This window comes from Botryllus schlosseri, chromosome 10 (assembly GCF_051294905.1).
Source record: "Botryllus schlosseri isolate E-star chromosome 10, Bs_hap1, whole genome shotgun sequence".
Classification (NCBI taxonomy): Eukaryota; Metazoa; Chordata; class Ascidiacea; order Stolidobranchia; family Styelidae; genus Botryllus; species Botryllus schlosseri.
The window spans coordinates 13,003,448-13,021,445 of record NC_137245.1 but is presented as its reverse complement, the minus strand read 5'-3'; the positions used below and the strand labels follow the sequence as shown (position 1 = coordinate 13,021,445).

The 17,998-nt window shown below is 40.9% G+C and overlaps 1 protein-coding gene across 4 annotated transcripts in view; it reads left to right on the top strand.

Annotated features, from left to right (window-relative positions):
- LOC145448277 (uncharacterized) overlaps positions 1 to 17,998 on the top strand; it is a 219,879-nt gene that overhangs the window by 170,896 nt on the left and 30,985 nt on the right. For 2 of the 4 annotated variants that reach the window (XM_080326641.1, XM_080326643.1), the window contains exon 8: positions 16,262 to 16,428. The exons of 1 other annotated variant lie outside the window; for it this stretch is intronic. In XM_080326641.1, coding sequence (XP_080182767.1) covers positions 16,262 to 16,290 — 29 coding nt within the window. In that variant the 3' untranslated portion in view covers positions 16,291 to 16,428. Of the gene's footprint in view, positions 1 to 8,004; positions 8,132 to 8,190; positions 8,386 to 16,261; positions 16,429 to 17,998 lie in introns of those variants that run through there. One more of the 4 variants, XM_080326645.1, reaches the window with a different exon arrangement.

Below are 17,998 nucleotides of genomic sequence, written 5' to 3'. Positions count from 1 at the left end.
TCACTGAATACATTATCAGTAAGAGATATGCCGGTTCGGTCCCATACATATTCATATCAACATACACGAGGCTGTCTCTTATGTTGAGTATGGGTCAAAAACATGAAAGATTCCATTTCATACGAGCGAGTCCGAGTCTGAGACCGAATCTCTATATGTTACCCGAGAATAAAATACGTAATACCAATTTACGACATGCGTTCTCACTCGTCCGGGTTAATGTGTGCGGTATACATACCTACATACATATGCACGCATGCGCGCCTAATATTTATCATAATTGTTAGTCGTGACATTGCTGAATACATACTGCGGAACAGGGATATCGATTCGGTCCAATACGTAGGCCTATATATAAATATACTCAAGTCAGTCTCTTATGTGGAGTATGTTACATAAAAAATGTCAAACAGTGATTTTCAAGGGCCGAGTCGGAATATGATTCCGAGTCTCTGTATGTTGTCCGAGATTGTATTACGACCTAACACTTCGCAATAAGCTTTATTACATATCCATTTGAATGTGTACGGTAAACATATACTATACATCAATGATATTTATCATATCTTGTATTAGTGACGCCACAGACTACATTCGACGGAACAGGGATACCGATTCGGTCCAATACATATACATATATAGATAAATTAATGCGGTATCTTATGTGGAGTATGGTTGAAATAAAATGAAACTAGAGATTTTCAAGCGGCCGAGCCAGAGTATGAGTCCGAGTCTCTGTGTGTTACGTCAGGCGGAATTATGGCATACCCGTTCGCATTATGTGTTCTTACAGATCCGTATCAAGGTGTATGGTGAACGTATATATATAGACTCAGCCAGTAAACTTATCATTGGACCTTATTTACTATCATGTTAAAGACATCATACATTATGTGTCGATTTAAATTCAGTTCATAATCGGTCGGAATCCACTATCATATCGACCATCAATTTGCATGCTTATACTCAAATATGTGGGACACCTATTGAACAGCATCACTGTGTTCCATGTGACGACTAAACGCTTTATAACGAATAGTATCCACTTTATGTCATCATGTCGACCGTTATATTAAATTAACAGTATAGTGGCCACATTAGGTATGTTTGCGATTGCGCAGGTTATTTTTCTAGATTTTGATGTTTTTAGCGGAATCAGTTTTCAATTCAACTGTCCTTATTCCTAGTTCGCTTTATCATTATAATTGACTCATTTAATCCTGATTTTTTGATTACTGTTATATCATGCTAATTGTCTGCTTTTGATCCTGATTATTTGATTACTGTTCTAATTTCCTGTTCGCTTGTCTATATATTTCCATTGTTGCGAGCCAGGGCGCGAACGGAGCGTAGCGCCATGGCGCCACATCACATTTGCATGTCACTACCAAGCGTGACATGCTATTTTACTGTCCGGCCAGGTAAAAAAAACATTGAAATCCTGCTCCTGCTCCTGAACCGGACTGTGGCCATCTCTGGTTACGACCAGGTGATAATAGGCAACCAAAGCGGAGGCACCCGGCGTACGATTGGATCAATAGACTGGACAACTTCTAGACCTCTCATTTTCGCTCTAAAGGCAACTGCGTAAACTACGTACGGAATAAAGATTCAATACGATTCATGTTCGCACTTGACTTGACCTGACTAATTCCAATGACTAGAACTCGAGAGATTGCGTAAGCCTAACTGGAAAGGTCAACGAGTTCGGACACATACGCAATTGTTATCTCATAGATTGGGCCTGTCATATTGAATCCAGAACATCAATTTGAATGGTCTTTGAAGAACTAAGGACAGCAGCCTCGGAACTTCGGTCTCGGAACAACGTAGGACATTTTGGCCTTGAAACTGGAGACTGTGACACAACACATACGGCTTACTGTCTATAAGTCTGCTGCGAAATCGCCGTTGGAAAATATATTAATATATAAATACATGAATAAAAGCCGTAACTTAGTATACTGTTACAAGAAATCATCGAGAAGTAGCATACGCAATCTCATAACCCATTCCGGTATGGTACACTGTCAAAATCAATGCAAACAGACGAACACCGAACTTTGAGTAAAATAGATCGAGGAATAGGCTGATCGAATGATCAGCTGTTAGCCGACATCGAAAATGAAATAGCTATCGCATTTGACAGGGGATTGTAAGCAAATGGTTTGAAGGCCACAATTTCACAGTGAAATGGACATTGGCGAACATAAAATTATGTGAATATTTGAATGCAAACCGAGAATCTTGGTCAGCTGTTTCATGCGATCATCGAGATATACCATTGGAAATATCATCACCGATCTCGTTATGGAACGCAGACTATAGATTAGCACAGACCGACACCGGCTATTGCGTGAGATCCGCAATGACGTAGGTAGGCTAAGTATCAGATCAGCGCGCATCTCTACCATACTCGACCTCGAAAACGAAATAACTGCCTCAATCATTGAGTGTCAACTTTAAGACTTGGCACCGTGTTCGATACTAAAATCCAGACATACCGTGCGAAAGCTCATGACAGATCTAGGTATGGAACATCGTTGAAATCAATAGAGACCAATAACGGCTTTTGCGTAAATTTGTTGGCGATAAATGAAGAGTCAGCTCTTACTCGACTTTGGAAACGAAATTACCACCCACATAGTTCAGTGACAAACTTAAAACTTGTTACAGCGGTCGATACTAACACTTATCATGCCAAATGTCATGACCGATCTCGGTATAGAACATCGTCAAAATCAATGGAGACCAATACCGGCTTTTGAGTAAAATCTGTTTGCTTTACTATGTACATGATAGATCAGCACACACTGAACTTCGGAAACGGAATTACTACCATTATCTTTAAGTAGCAAGCCTGAAACTTGGAGCAGTGTTAAATACTACCTTCACGACATATCATACCAAGTTTCAAGAAATATCATGGTGCGAAACACCGTCAAAATCGACCTATTCCAGCAAAGGTCGACTCAACGCATATTACGGTAACCGAGTTCAGATAAAGATACGATTGTTACATCACACCTTAGGGGCGAGCAAGCATATTTGCCCCGGTTGCTCGGCCATTTTACGAATAGGAGAGAGTAAATCACCGTTTCTTTATTGTGCGCGGCTTTGAGAGAATAGATAGTGAAAGCTTGTTATGAGCGCTACCGGGGCAAGCCCCGGCTAGGCATTCACAAAGCGAAAACACAGAAGAGAATTCGATTTTCGCAGAGACTTCGCTATGTATGGGCGTTTGCAAGCGAAAGCACAAGAAGAACGCGGTTTCGCTGTGATCTCGGTATATATTGATTGCTGTGCGTCTATAAATGGTTAAATTGTTATTGAACAGAATTTTAGGTGGGGCAATGCCCCAGTTGCCCTATAGGACGAGCCGCCACTGTATTTCTACAAAAGAAAGCCTATCCTTCATACAGTGAAAACTGGAAAAATTTGGCGCGGGAGGTTTTTGTTTAAACAGTCTTAACTTTTGTGAATTTTGAAATCAGGACGCAAAAGTTCATCCTTTGTGACTACAGGACACACAAAATTGTGATTTTTTTTAAAGTCATAAACAATGTTCCCTCTAAGCTGCGCACGTGCGCAAATGCGCAGTGCTGAAACGGTCTCTGCGCACAGAAAATCTAAGCTGCGCACAAAAATTCCGAAGTGATGTTTTTTTTAGTCGTTGCGCACTGTTGTCCAATGGACCACGCAAGCGCGCAGACTCGTGAAAAATTAGATGGAACATTGCCAGGGCGAAATAGTGTTATCACTGAAGTCTGAAACCGAGGTACAAGTGCGGCCCGCAAAGGTAAATATTGCGCTCCGTTAAGATATGAGAATTTACAATCACGTGCACCTCACGGAAGAGAATTTTTTAGTATGGTCTCGTACGCTTGAGCGATACTGATATCATTTCAATAGCGCATTATTTTCTGGGAATGGCGAAATACCATGGTTCAACATGGTAGCATGCACATTGCGTAATATTTACTCAGGACCGCACTGCCGTACCCCAAACGCGCCAATTGGAGGGCCGAGCTCGAAGGGGGCCCAAAATTATTCCGTTAAATAACATAAATCGATCATGGTGTATTTTTTTGGAATTTTTCAGGAATTTGTTTCGCGCTACGCGCAATTTAAAATTGTCACATATCTTGATTATTGGGTACCCTTTCCCAACAAAAAATATGCATGATTTATTGGAATGAGCACTGGGGCGTCGGCCATTACCGCACAATGACGCTCCAAGACATATGAAGTTAGAGGCTATGTAACATGTGACTCCGCGAAATGCGCCAGAACGATCATCAGCGAGAAAACCTTGGGCGAAAAAAACTGCCCTTGTGCTGACCGAAATCTTCGATATAATACATACATGTTTAATTGTCCATGTCCATAGGCGCCTAAATGGCTGGCGCCGAATGTTCTTGTCCTGGCGATCCGAGTCCTACAATAGGACAAATGCCATATCGATGGAACATTATTTTCCAGTAAAGAAATACCAATTTGAAATCGTGTAAGTCATTTAGTTTGCCACGTTTGGGCGATTTCAATATCTTTTGACATAGCAGATAGGAGGTCGAAATAGCATCATGTAACGAAGTCATTATACCAACGGGTACGCTCGAAGATGTTTTATTATTATTTGGAGGGCCTATCTATTTCAACACACCTCACTCGATCAGCTTTTCCGGTAAATCTAATTATGTGAGCAGGGAGAGGATAAAAATATGCAATTTCCGATCATATTGACCTATGCAATGATGAATTATATAATTTTTTCGCGCTTCGCGCGTTTAGGCGAGAACAACCACTAAACGGCCACCCAATGTAGATGATAAGTACCGGAAAAGCCTACAGCTCGAAGGGGGTCTTGGGGGGCGAAGCCCCCTCAGATTTTTGTTTATTACCCTATGGGAGGGTGGTTGCGCACAGTTGTCCAACGGCTTGCGCAGTGAGTTGGCGTGTTTGCGCAGACTCGTGAAAAATTAGAGGGAACATTGCTCTCAGGTATCAAGCATTGAAATTGATCCGTGGGTCTGGTTGATTTTCTATTTTTAGCTCTCGGGAACCTCATTCTCCATAATTTCGTACCGAATTCTGATAAAGAGGAGAATAGACGAAATCTAACATTAAGAATTACACTGCTGCTACCTAACCTAGTCAACAATAAGATTTTCAGACGTGCACCGAGATGTACCGGTATCTCAAATATACATCAGTGAACCCATGACATACCTCGATTAAAGGTAACTGCCAAACCCAGTTTCCAACCAATGTATACTGTACACAGTGTACAGGTAAAATGAATCAGACAAGGCATAATAATTCCACCTGTAGATATACAATGACTGAGACTTTCGCGGTATCGGTACTGCCGGTACTGGTTTGTCTTAGTTCAGGGGCGGCCAACCTTTTCGGCCAAAGGGCCACATGAGATTTACGAACCATTGCGCGGGCCACTTGATGTTAATAACCATTTTCTAGGTAACGGCGAAAACAATACTTATATTACTACGCGCCAAAATCAATTACAATTGTGTCATGAAAAGTCAGTGTGCAGTGCACTCAGGTCCCAACAGCTGCGAAAATTTTTAAAAGTTTTTGAACGTATTCGGTCAATAATAATGTCACTTGCATATATAGCGGGTAGAATTTATACACCGCTAGGCTAATTTGGCAAGGACCTGATTAATCGGTTCTTGGGCATATTAATATCGATTATTTCGAGCTTCGGCAAATATGCGTCTAACATTTTGCGCAAAGGTTTTGTCGTCAACGATCTTTCTGCCATTGCAGACTAGAACATGTTGGACGACACGTTCTCTCATAATTTCGAATAAAGTCAGGCACAATTCTGTAAATTGGGCGTTTTTTTTAAATTTTAATCTTCGGGGGGGGGGGGGTACCAATACTAAAACAAAGAAATCGAGTGACAATAAATCGCGAGAAGTTCTAAGAAAAATAGCAAGTCAAATAAATCGGCCACGAAATATTATACTGTTTGGTCGTATACGAAGATATACGGAAAATGTGACTAGCTACGCCAATGCGTCGGAACGTATATTTTAATCATCAACATCATACATTCCGTGGTCAGGCTAATCAAATTTTTAGTTGGCCTTGCCAGTTCACAATAATATTACCTGGCTAATCAATTTTTTGTGTTATAACTAATTTCGAGAATTACGTCGCGGGTCATTCAAAACCTTCTCGCGGGCCACATTTGGCCCGCGGGACATGGGTTGGCCGTCCCTGTCTTAGTTAATTACCAAGTACCGGTTCTGCTTACAGTAGAATGCGTTCTTGCAGTTAAGCTTCAAGTTTTAAAATGGCCTCAAATCAGTCTAAATTCAATGAGGAAACACACATAGATGCCAAAACACGCAATGCCCGGACAAACTATTGCGGTGACATAGAGCTAACGATCAGTAACTGCTGACAAGTCGCTCGCAACTCGCGACAAAGCTGAAAATATTCAACTTCGTCGTGGAGTTGCGCAACCCTGTCGCAGATGGCATGTTGCGAGTTGCCGGCAACTCCGGTTTGCATGGCACCGTCGCAGACATGCGCGATTCTCTCGTTTTATCGGGTCGCGAGCTCAGTGTACAGCGGGCTTAACCCCACCCGGCAGCCGGCACTGTCGTGCTTGGTTAGGGTTGTTGAACTTCTAGCTTGCAAGATTGCTGTTGCTTCATAAATAACATTGAGATGTTGCTAATCTATCATATAGCTCTTTGTTACGCGAATCAAAGGTAATACAAACATTCTGGAAGTATATATTGCATTAATGGGCACAACACAGTGGAGCTTATCGCCTTTTAGGCCTTGTGCTCCACGACACGAATTTCGTAATACTCGATATTGCACATAGGTCTTTTCTTGGGAACGTCTTTTTCAATCTCTCTCTTAGTCATTCCTCATCCCCTCTCGCTCCCATGCGCCCCCATGGTGGTCTCCGCTGCCGACTTTCAGTCTGGGCTTTTCAATGCAATAGTAAGGTCGGCAATGAGGAGCCTAGAGAAACCTCCGACACGTTGAAGTTGGTCAGAACCGTGATTCGAGCCAACGTCCATTGGTGTCGTGACTGCAGTGTTTAATTGACTGCGCCACTCGCTTCCCCATCCTGGAAATAGTTTTATAGCATGTTTTTTTTTTAATTTTCTTTACATTTTGTGTAATAGTTAATGAAAATTACAGTAAAAAGTTGCATGAAAAACAGAAAAAAAGTATGCAAAAAGTTGCAATCAATGTTCCCTCTAAGCTGCGTACGTGCGCTAATGCGCAGTGCTGACGCGGTCTCTGCGCACAGAAAATCTAAGTTGCGCACAAAAAGTCCGAAGTGATGACCTTTTTTTTGTTAGTCGTTACGCGCTGTTGTCAAAGGTTCTGCGCGGTGAGTTGGTGTGTGTGCGCAGACTTGTCAAAAATTAGAGGGAACATTGGTTGCAATATAGAATCCCTACAATCAGCTTAAAACATCGTACTATATAAATTCTGAGTATTTAGGAAGCCCTAAAATAAGTTGCAAAAACTTGCCTTAGTCATCATATAGCTAAAGTATAAATGAAATAATGTAAAGCGATGCTCATAAATTCGACATTTTTACTTAGTACATCGCACTCTTGATTCATTATTTCATGTTCATAGAAATTGTAACAGATAAATCGATGGAATCGTAATTTTACAAAGCAATCGATATAATTATATGCCAAAATCGATTACGATTACTTAAAAAAGCCGTAGTCGTCGTAATCGATCACGAATAGTAATCACGGCAACGCCATGTATGGATCCCATCATCTGTTATGTTCAACTGTAAATTGCTCATGGTATGTATTCTAACAATCGATCAAGGGATATGAGATACGTCCCGTCGTCCAACCTTATTTGGGGGAATAGGTAGGTGTTTGGGAGGCGTGGCTTACGTATAATTTGAAGTTCGTAGTGGCGCTTCAGCAACTAGGTTTATTACAGGGCAGTGCGACATTACTGAGCACCTTAATAATTTAGACCTCATCTGTGGCACCGATGGATATCCAGCACAACGCGGAATACTTGGTTTCGTATCAGCCGCCAACGGTCACTGCTCAAATCCCGTTTGTGACAGAGCAGACTCTCGTCGGACCACAGGCTTTCGGTATATCCTTCCATTTCTAATATTATAACTCGCCGAAACCCCAGTAAATTATATCTCAGGCACGATGATGGCACAGCCACAAGTGAACGCACCAGGGCAGTCGTCAGGGAAAAGCATGCTGGCACAACCCGTCTATCCTCAACTTGGTGAGACGTCAATCCAACCACATGCACAAGCGCACTCGCCACCACAGCCTGCGCTTGCGGATAGTAAGGAGCAAAATTTGACGCAGCAATCCGCCCACCCTCAACCAGGTGAGGGGCTGACGAAGTTCTGTTTCGGTCCTGCCTGTATAGGCTACCGCGTGGTAATATTATCAGTCAGATCTAATATAACACGAAGATACGCCCCAGAGCAGTGGTTCCGAACCCTTGTCGACGCGTGGACAGCGTGGGATATACACGAGAAAAAATTTTAACTTGGCATAAACCAGTCCGATAACTAAGTAGGTCATTCTTCACGCGTAAACACCATTTGTGATTAAAAATTAGGCGGGTGCCGAGGCTTTTAATCTAAAGGTAGGGTACTGCTGACCACTTCAGTATCAATTATTTAAGACTATAGGTGTTCTGTTGTCCAAGGGCTTAATCAGAAATAAAAACACTTGGGGAGGGGTGGAAAATATTTGATCTAGTTTAAGGAGACTACAGAGTGTATTTTCAAGCAGGGCCATACCAACTATATGTAAGCCCTCACAAAAGCGATAGTCGTTGACCCCATAGGTGATCCGTGCTTTTACGGGCAATTTCTCCACTACCTTTGATACATTCAATTCATAGACACACACACACACACACACACACACACACACACACACATACACACACACACACACACACACACACACAAACACACACACACACACACACATACACACATACACACACATACATACACACACACACACACACACACACACACACCCTTTCCGTAGTGAACCAAGTATGTTCTTATGCGATTCGTGAGCGTGCCCGGATTGGGTAACGGCAAACGCCAGACTTATCAATGTATGGCTATCGCTAACATTAATGTCATGAAAATCAGTGTGTATTAAGTGCCTACAGTCGTGCGAAAATTTTTCAAATCCACTGAATGAACTTGGTCCAATAAATTGGTAGCTGCATATATTGCATAGACATGACCAAACTTACTGGTATAGCTGGTGGAAACGGTATCTTCGAGAATTTGGTGCACCGATTCCACACGGTTAAGAATATTCATGCAGTTCTCGCGAGATCGCTTCGGGTTGGCCATTGTTAATAATTACTTTGTTGAGCCTTGTTGTTAGATCGCCAGTGAAGATTGTCGCTAGTCAAAAGATATTGGAATCGCCTGCACGTACACTAGATTAAACTAAAAAAATCCTTTCGTGGGACGCTTGCAGTTCCAAATTAGTATTTCTTCACTGGGTTAAATATTATTCTCGACGCGTCGGATTTTTACCGGGGGACTCAGATTTTAAACGCATTTAAAAGGCGATTTAGGGGCCAAAGTTTCATCGCCGTCGATCTTAATGGGAGCTTACCAGCGTATAGTTAGATGGAACGCAGGCTTGCCGATACTGGTATTTGTCTTGATGTGTCCTGGCGCGGAAATGCATGCGATAAAGGGTCCCATGCCGGCGTGGTGCACACCTCTGAACTGAAGCATCACAACGGTTTCAAGCGATACTATGAATATACTGCGCTTTCAACCTTGACCCCACTTTCAATTCTATTCTGTAAGCCACGCGTATTAGTCATTTTTTACATTTATGTATTTCTGAAGAGGTGTTCCCGTAGGAAAAGAAAGAAATCCAGTGACATTAATTCGCTCGCAGAAATTATTCATGTTGATTAAATTCATCAAAAAGTGCCCCATGATATTATAATAATTGATGAAAATTTACAATATATTGAGGGGGATGCATAGCCTCTTGCCCCTCTCCTCGCTACGCCGATCCTTTTCTCTTCAAAATAAATGAATCGAAATAAAATAGGTAGGTAGTATTGTGTAAATATTGCGATTATTTTGGTAGGATTTTCCCCGCATGAGTAGCTGTTAAATAAACAAAGAAAGTTCACTTGCGAAGACTTTGAGTTGGATCGAAGAATTTGGCCTGATTTTCAAGATCCAGCGTATGTTGTCTTTAAAGAAAGGTTTACACTTTCACTAGCGGCCTCGTTGTTATGGATTCGGCATGAGTTTTCCCCAATTAGGAGTATTTTGGTCGAGGAGCTGTGGCGGCCCCAACAATATCGTCTCGGGATTGTACGAAAAGTGACCTTTAAAATAACATTTCGACATACTTCTACCTACAAATCGGCCCAAAAGGAACACTCAATTGGGAAAAATAGTTTCATAAATCATGATTCCGCCCCCCCTGAAAAAAATTGAAATTTATAAAATATATTCGTACCTTGCGTTACTATTGCAAAGCCAGATTTTATTTTGTAAATTACAAAATTCTCCCAAAGCGGGGAATTCCCCACCGGTTGGGAGCCATTGGTGAAGTACAGGAGTTCTTAAAGTATGGGTCACGAACGGTATAATTTTGGGTCACGACAGCACCAGGGTGATCTCTTGATATGTATGTAATATTTGTTGAATTTGCTTCAACCCAAAAAAAAAATCACTGCGCTTCGCGCGATAACCCGTGGACCGTTTACGCATTTCCGAGGTCACTGTTGAGTGCTAGTAGTCGATAAGCGATGAACGCAGAAAAGTTGTTACTGCAATATGGCTTGGTCATGAAAATCAGCCGACTCTCGCTGGTTGGCCAAAACCTTCGATATTGATATGTCCTGTTCTCGAAATAGTGGGCACCAGTCTCATGTGTGCAGTATAAGTAGACAGTAGCACAGATAAGTATGCAAATGCGAGTCCCAGAGAAAAATAATGCAACCCAATTTGAAATCGCGTGCGTCAGACATGTTTCATAGAGCTGCGTTGCGTGCAAATGTTGCGTGTCCTCTATCTCACACATGCCCGTAACATGCCCGCGGTCCAATAATTTTAACAACAACTGGTGTACTACAATTCACATGGTATTTGGGATTGAATTTTCTGTGAAGTGGTGACCAACCCACAGGAATTTTCAATTGTAAAAAAGTGCTATGACATGGATATAGTCGAAAAACTTCATAGTGATGTAGAACTGGCGTTATCTTCCAAGTCAGGGGTTCTTAAAGTATGGGTCGCGACGCGTTTTGGCCAACATTCGTTTTGGTCAAGTGCGGTGAAAAAAAGGTCGGCGGTGATAAAACCGTGGCTGGTTGTCCACAACCCTCGATATTAACATGTCCGGTCGTCGAAATAGTCCTTGCAATCTGAGCCCTGCAGCGCAAATGCGACCCTCCGAGGACAACAATGCACCCCAATTGAAATATCGGCGTCACATATGTTTCATATATCTGCGTTTTGAACTACTGATTGCGTCGACCTTTTATATATTTCATACATGCCCGTGAAACGTAGTATCTAACAATAAAACTGAATATATTTCGATGTGCTAGGCTTGGGTCGCGAGATACAAATAAAACACACATTTGGGTCAAGGTGAAGAAATTTGAGAACCCCTGTTCTAAGTGATCGCATCAACGGGACGTATTTGAACTTCACACGCATTCCCCATACTGTTACGGCGTCATTGGGAGTGATATAATTGATATTGAAGTAAATTGATTCGAAGCCTTCCGAATATGAATCTAGACACCCGGGTACTTATTCTTGCCCTGCCATAGAAGTGTATCAGAATTAGTTAGTGTCATACCATGATGTCAAAGTGATCGTCGGACGAAAAACAGCAAGAAGAAACCATAAGTAAATTGACTGGCGTGTACTGTAAATGTCCTGGACTTGCAATATTCGTTTAATGCAGAGGTCTCAAACACGCGAGAGCATTTTGTGCGGCCCGCGGCGGCATTTTGGAATTTCAAGTAATCAACAATATATTTAAGTGCCATATACATTTTTAGATATAAGAACTTAAAGTTCACGCAAAAACTACTATAAAAATCACTGAAATCCCAACAAACATCACTATCACATCTCTTTTAACAGCTACCATGCGGTAGAAGATCAGCTATTACGTCACATTTCTAGTTCATGATGATAAAACATGACCCGTTGATGATTCGTGACTGAAAATTATGATTTGGTTTGGTGCGACCATCTCGTAAAATTACTTGATTTCGGAATGACTGGGTGATTTAATAAAAATGACTCGAGTTGAGTCGGGTCAAACGCTGAAATCGGAGAAGGACTTGCGACTCGGAATGGTGACTTGGTAATCATACGGACGCATCAATCTATGCAACTTTCATGGAGAATAGTAATATATCAAAAGGTCGTAGCTTGCGTTGGGTAGGTTATATCAATATTTAATCAGGTCAGTATGGCAACCATGGGTATTCTGTTACCCCCTGACGTATATAGTTGGTTACACGCTGTATGTTGTTTTTTCTCTTCATCCATGTCATTATCGGTGGTGAGTAAGGTGGTAGTACGCTCTACAGCTGTAACACCAACGAATTCCTCGCCGATTGGACATTTCTATTCCAGGGGTACTTAACCAGGGTCCGTAGACCCCATCGGGGTACGAAGCACCACATCAGGGAGTAAGAGATGCATTGTAGAATTTGTAGGCCCATATGCTGTGGCATATTTTCTTGGCCAATTTATTCAACTGGAAAAAAATCTTCGCGCTGCGCGCGACTTTCTGATTTAAATAGGTACCATCAGAAATTGTGCTGAAAATGGACAGGGGCTTCTAGAAATCTTATTGGAAACACAAGGGGTACGATCACTAAATAGGTCAAGAAGCATTGCTATTACTATGGCTCAATAATGAGTGTATTCAAGTTGTTATTGATATATCGAAGGCAAAATCTTACGCTTATTTAATTTGTGTTTGGCAATGACGGTAACAATAGCCTATAATTACCACGACGATATCAAAACCATAGGATTAGGCCATACCGCTCAAATGCTCTGATATCAGATCAACCTTCGGTAGATTTTAAAATAATCTACATAAAGTTGTTGCTCGTCATAAGTCCACTAGTTGAAATATTATAACCCGACAGTTTTACGATGTCATGAATGCATCGTCTCACATGATGTGTATAACTCGTTAATTAAAAAAATTCTGCCCGGCGCAAAAACAATTTTATTCAAATAATTGAAAATGTGATTTTTTTCAGTGTCAAAAAGCGTTAATAAATTACATTGCTACGATGCTTGTGGAATGCCTGTCTGCAAGGTCCGTCAAAAAAGGCCATTAAATATCCTTACCATTGATGCTGCGGCCCGCGGCGTCATCAAAACTAGGAAATTGGCCCGCGAGCACATTTGAGTTTGAGACCTCTGGTTTAATGTATGAATTGAAGACATAAGTTCTAAAATTCCTATCATTACGAATATATTATCGAAACTACAATTCTCTCGAATAAATAGGAAATAGGAAGTTGGGTAGTAGGCATATATTTTCACTATTAAAGAAAATCGACTCTCACTAACTCTCTTCGAATCATTACAATTAATATGTGATACGTATTGAAGTACTCAAATCATTTTGCACTGTCATAACAAAGTTACTTGTTGCCAGAGGTGGTCAAAGTAGTCAAGAAAGCTACTCAAGTAGAAGTAGAAGTAGCAAAGAAAAAATATACTCAAGTACGAGTAGAAGTACTTCTTCCATAAGCCACCAAAACTACTTGAAGTAAAAGTAGAATTGACTGACTTTAAATCTACTCAAGTAAGTAAATAGTTTTGAAGACAGTCTTAATTAGTTCGCATGGACTGTTAAAAGCTGCAAATTGAGCTATCGGAAGGTGCGGAGAGCTTGATTCGTATTGATGCATCCCAGGAGGTATCAGTTTTCGACGGAATAAGCATTCATTCGCATCATGAGATGCAAATTACAGTATTGATATGAAAATGCGATACTAATCCTTTGTTTACTACAAGACCCCGTTTTAGAGAACATCATGGCATGGCGCCCTACCCCATATTATAAGGCCCCTAGTTTTGGGCGAAGAGCAATACGGAGAAGTTGCTTCGGATACGGTTTCAACACTTTGCGCGATTAGAATACGTTTATACCAAATATTGTGGATCGTAAAATTTATATTTAGTGTAGCTTTATTTTCGGAAAATAGAAGCAATGCTTTCATCCTAAACTTGCTTTTAAGCTTCAACATGTATGTTCTGCAGACAGAAGAACCGAAAGTAATTAGAACTCAAATTATGATACTCGGAATTGAAAGTGAACAAATACCCCTTATAAAAACCGGAAAATATATTTCATGTCTTTTGTCCATGAAGCCTCAAAGGTGATCTGCTAAAACAGGTGTAACGTTAAAAAAGCCAGATTTTCCAGATTAGCAGAACACGGCATGGGCTGCTTGATTACGATGTGATAGGTAATTGCTAGATTGCGAAACGGTAGTTTCAAACGTTATGGTGGGCCATATTTACTGTGATGAAATATTTGATATGGGCGACAATGCGGTGAGAGCGGAACCAAGCAATCCGGTACCTAAATTATATTCACTGATACTTTTGTGAAAACATATTTGTCACTCCATAACTACTGTGCGCTAAGCGCAACAAAATTTCTGGGCTTTACTAGACTTTTATTAATATTAAATGTTGGTACTCCGTGAAAACATCCCCGAAATTCCTCAGACTATCTTTCGTGTTGGAGGATTAAACTACTTCTACTTGACAAACTGAAAATAGCGAAAATTAAGTTAGTAGATCGCAAAATATTACGAAGTAGAAGTAGAAGTAAGAGAAAATCAAATCTACTTGAGTAAGTACCAGTAGTAGAGAAAAACCACTTGAGTACTTCCGAAAAGTAGAAGTACTTCGTTACTGACCACCTCTGGTTGTTGCGCATTCTTCACTGTTACGACTAAGCAGCCTATAATTTCACACTGAATCTTGTATCCCCTGCTTTAATGCTTCGTGCCCTCAACGGGCATATTTACCCCTGATTAAGGTATGTGTAAAGTCATTGACCGACAATCAGCGGCCGAATCGTTCTTCACATCGTTCATCACAAGCCGCCGAATCGTTATTTTTGATTGTCGAACAAGACTGAGGATAGAATTAAGCAGACGCTTAATTTGCTTCATATGATAATCCTTTTCATTGTATTTATAATAAAGGGCTTCTTGGAGGTGCAGAACTTCAATGTACAATTGAATGGTGTATTCATATTGAAATGAACCCGAATATTTTCGGTTGACACTCGTCACGGGTAATCGTCAGCAACTTACCCCTGACGAGTTTCAGCCGAAATTATTCGGGTTCACTTCAATATCAATATCCTATTCAAGTTATAATAAAGTTAAGTTTTACATGGCAACCATAAATATATCAGTAATACTATCATTATGGCTGTTACGCTGGTAACGCGGTAACGGTCAGCTCTGATCAGTGCCTGTAATACCTAAAACGTGTTTGACACGAAACACGGGTATAGTATCTACTACCTTGGATGGATTTCAACCAAGGATGGGCAAAATCGAGTACTTGGCCGACTCGATTCTGAATCAAGTATAAGGCGTTGATTCGAGTCATGTCAATGATATTTATTTATCTATCTATATTATCCTGTGACGGACTGATTTCGTCAAGAACCGATCTTATAGCGTTAGGGGGCGTGGCAGTTTCCAATCATTGTGTATATACATACATCATTGGTTGAGGGATCGAGTCTCGCTCACTATGGCGTCACAACAGTAAAATGACGTGCAAAGTTCTAATATGTGTCTTTTATGCGATCACAAAGAATATAATGCCAGTTTTATATCACATTAAACATTACTTGGCATATTTTCGACAGATACCTATTGTATTGTACTTTGTGACAATGCTGCGGTTTGATCATGATTTCACAGATATGCCATTACACGAACGCGTGTAGCTTTGTGTTACATGCTTCGTATACTGCGATACGCCCGATCGAGGTTTACTACAGCCTTCCGCAGTGGAAAATAGTATCGAAACTATAATTCTGATAGTTAAATGAACTCGTAGTGGTAAGGGCTATGAAATTTTAATACTCGAATCGAATCATTAGAATTCAGAATCGAGCACTCGAATCATATTGCCCAGCCCTAATTTCTACCCATTTTTCAGATATATCTGGACAACAACCAGAATGGTAGATGCTTCGTACAGTGGTCACAGGATAGCAAAAGTTGCCCGGAAAAAGCATGTAAATAGGATACTGCGTTGCTGATTATTATGACTTACTACAGACATGTAGTGTATTTTTCACTTGTAATATAAAACTTGTATGATAACCCATAGTGGAGTATGACACATGTGCTGTGCTGCTTTCGTTAGTTCCCTGGACCGTGATTGCAAGGGATGTGTAATATATATTTTGCGATGTGTTGGTGAAATGTAAAGGACTTTGTTACTGATTCGAGAATATCTTCATGAGAGACGCGGTTTTCGCACACTAGCGATATGATTTAAGATGATCAACGTAGAGACATTACCAAAGTAGAGAAACGCACAAACAGGATTATCCAACAAATGTTTGTCAATGGCTGAATTTAAGGGCTTTCCCTATTCTGAATCAAGCTTCTGGGGATGAGTCGATGGTGGAGCCTATCGTCGATCGTGATGCGCGTGTTCTCATAAATCTTAGGACATGCTGTTTTATGCGTTCCTACAAACGTTGCTTCGTTTTTTCCGCGTAGCCACAATCAAAGGGCCACTTATATTCATAGACCATATATTACTTTGTTGAAGTGCAGGAAGAACCTCTTTGCGTGCTGTAGGAGCATTTGGGTTGACGTTGGTATTCACTGTGTTAACAATTACTTGTTGGATAATCCTGTTAGCGCGAAAAATTATCGGAGCGACAGAGTTCGTGTTATCGGAAGAGGCCGTCCACACTTCGATTTGGGTGCCATGGAGTCGACTTTTATCAAAATACGCCAGTCAAGTCTATGCCTACAGAAAGACTTCGTGTACCATCTAAAAATAGTAAATTGAGCTTAAGCGCCCTCTTCGCCCGGACTATTCGAAATTTCATGCCGGTAACGTCATATTTTGGGATACGTTTGTTGATATACAACATATCACTGTTGGGATCAAGTCACTGTACGTTCGAGTTACAGGTGATCTCGAGTCAGTTCATTGCACATTTGAGTCTAGTCAAGTCCTCCATTTTTGGAGGTGACTCGAGTCAAGTCAAGTTAAATTTTCTAAGTTTGGGTCCCCATTTATTTTGGATCGAGGAACGGATGTAGAGTTGAATATACACACAAAAAGGCGTTGTATCATTCACGCATATGAAGAATTGTAAAACAACGCACGCAACGGCATATCCTGTAATTATCTGTCTGCAAATATCAGCCAAATTACAGGATACAATGCGAAATCCAAGAAATTAAAAGAATGATATGATACCACACACTACCCGCATACAATTCCACGATATAAAATTTTAACCTTCTCGTTGTTGATGAGTGATACAAACGCACAAACGATGTTATAGTTCGATTTAAATCATGCAAGAGGGCTGGGTGAATGAACACTCGGCACTGGGCATTGAGCAGTTTATAGAACAGAGGCATATTGCTAGATTACGTTACTATTAGGGATGGTGTGAACCTCTGAAAGGTTCTGGTTCGTGTGAACGCGAACCTTTTTGAAAGGTTCTGTGTGAACACGAACGTGAACCTCATGACGTCACGTGACGTCATATTTCTAATTTCAACCCTATATTTCAATCAAGTGATTGCCTATACAAATGTACTGTTCACGATACCTAGCGACGAATCGGGCCACATAATGGCACAGTGCTTAAGTACACGTTTTAAACGTCGCCGAATGCATCAACTGAGGCAATCAAATGAT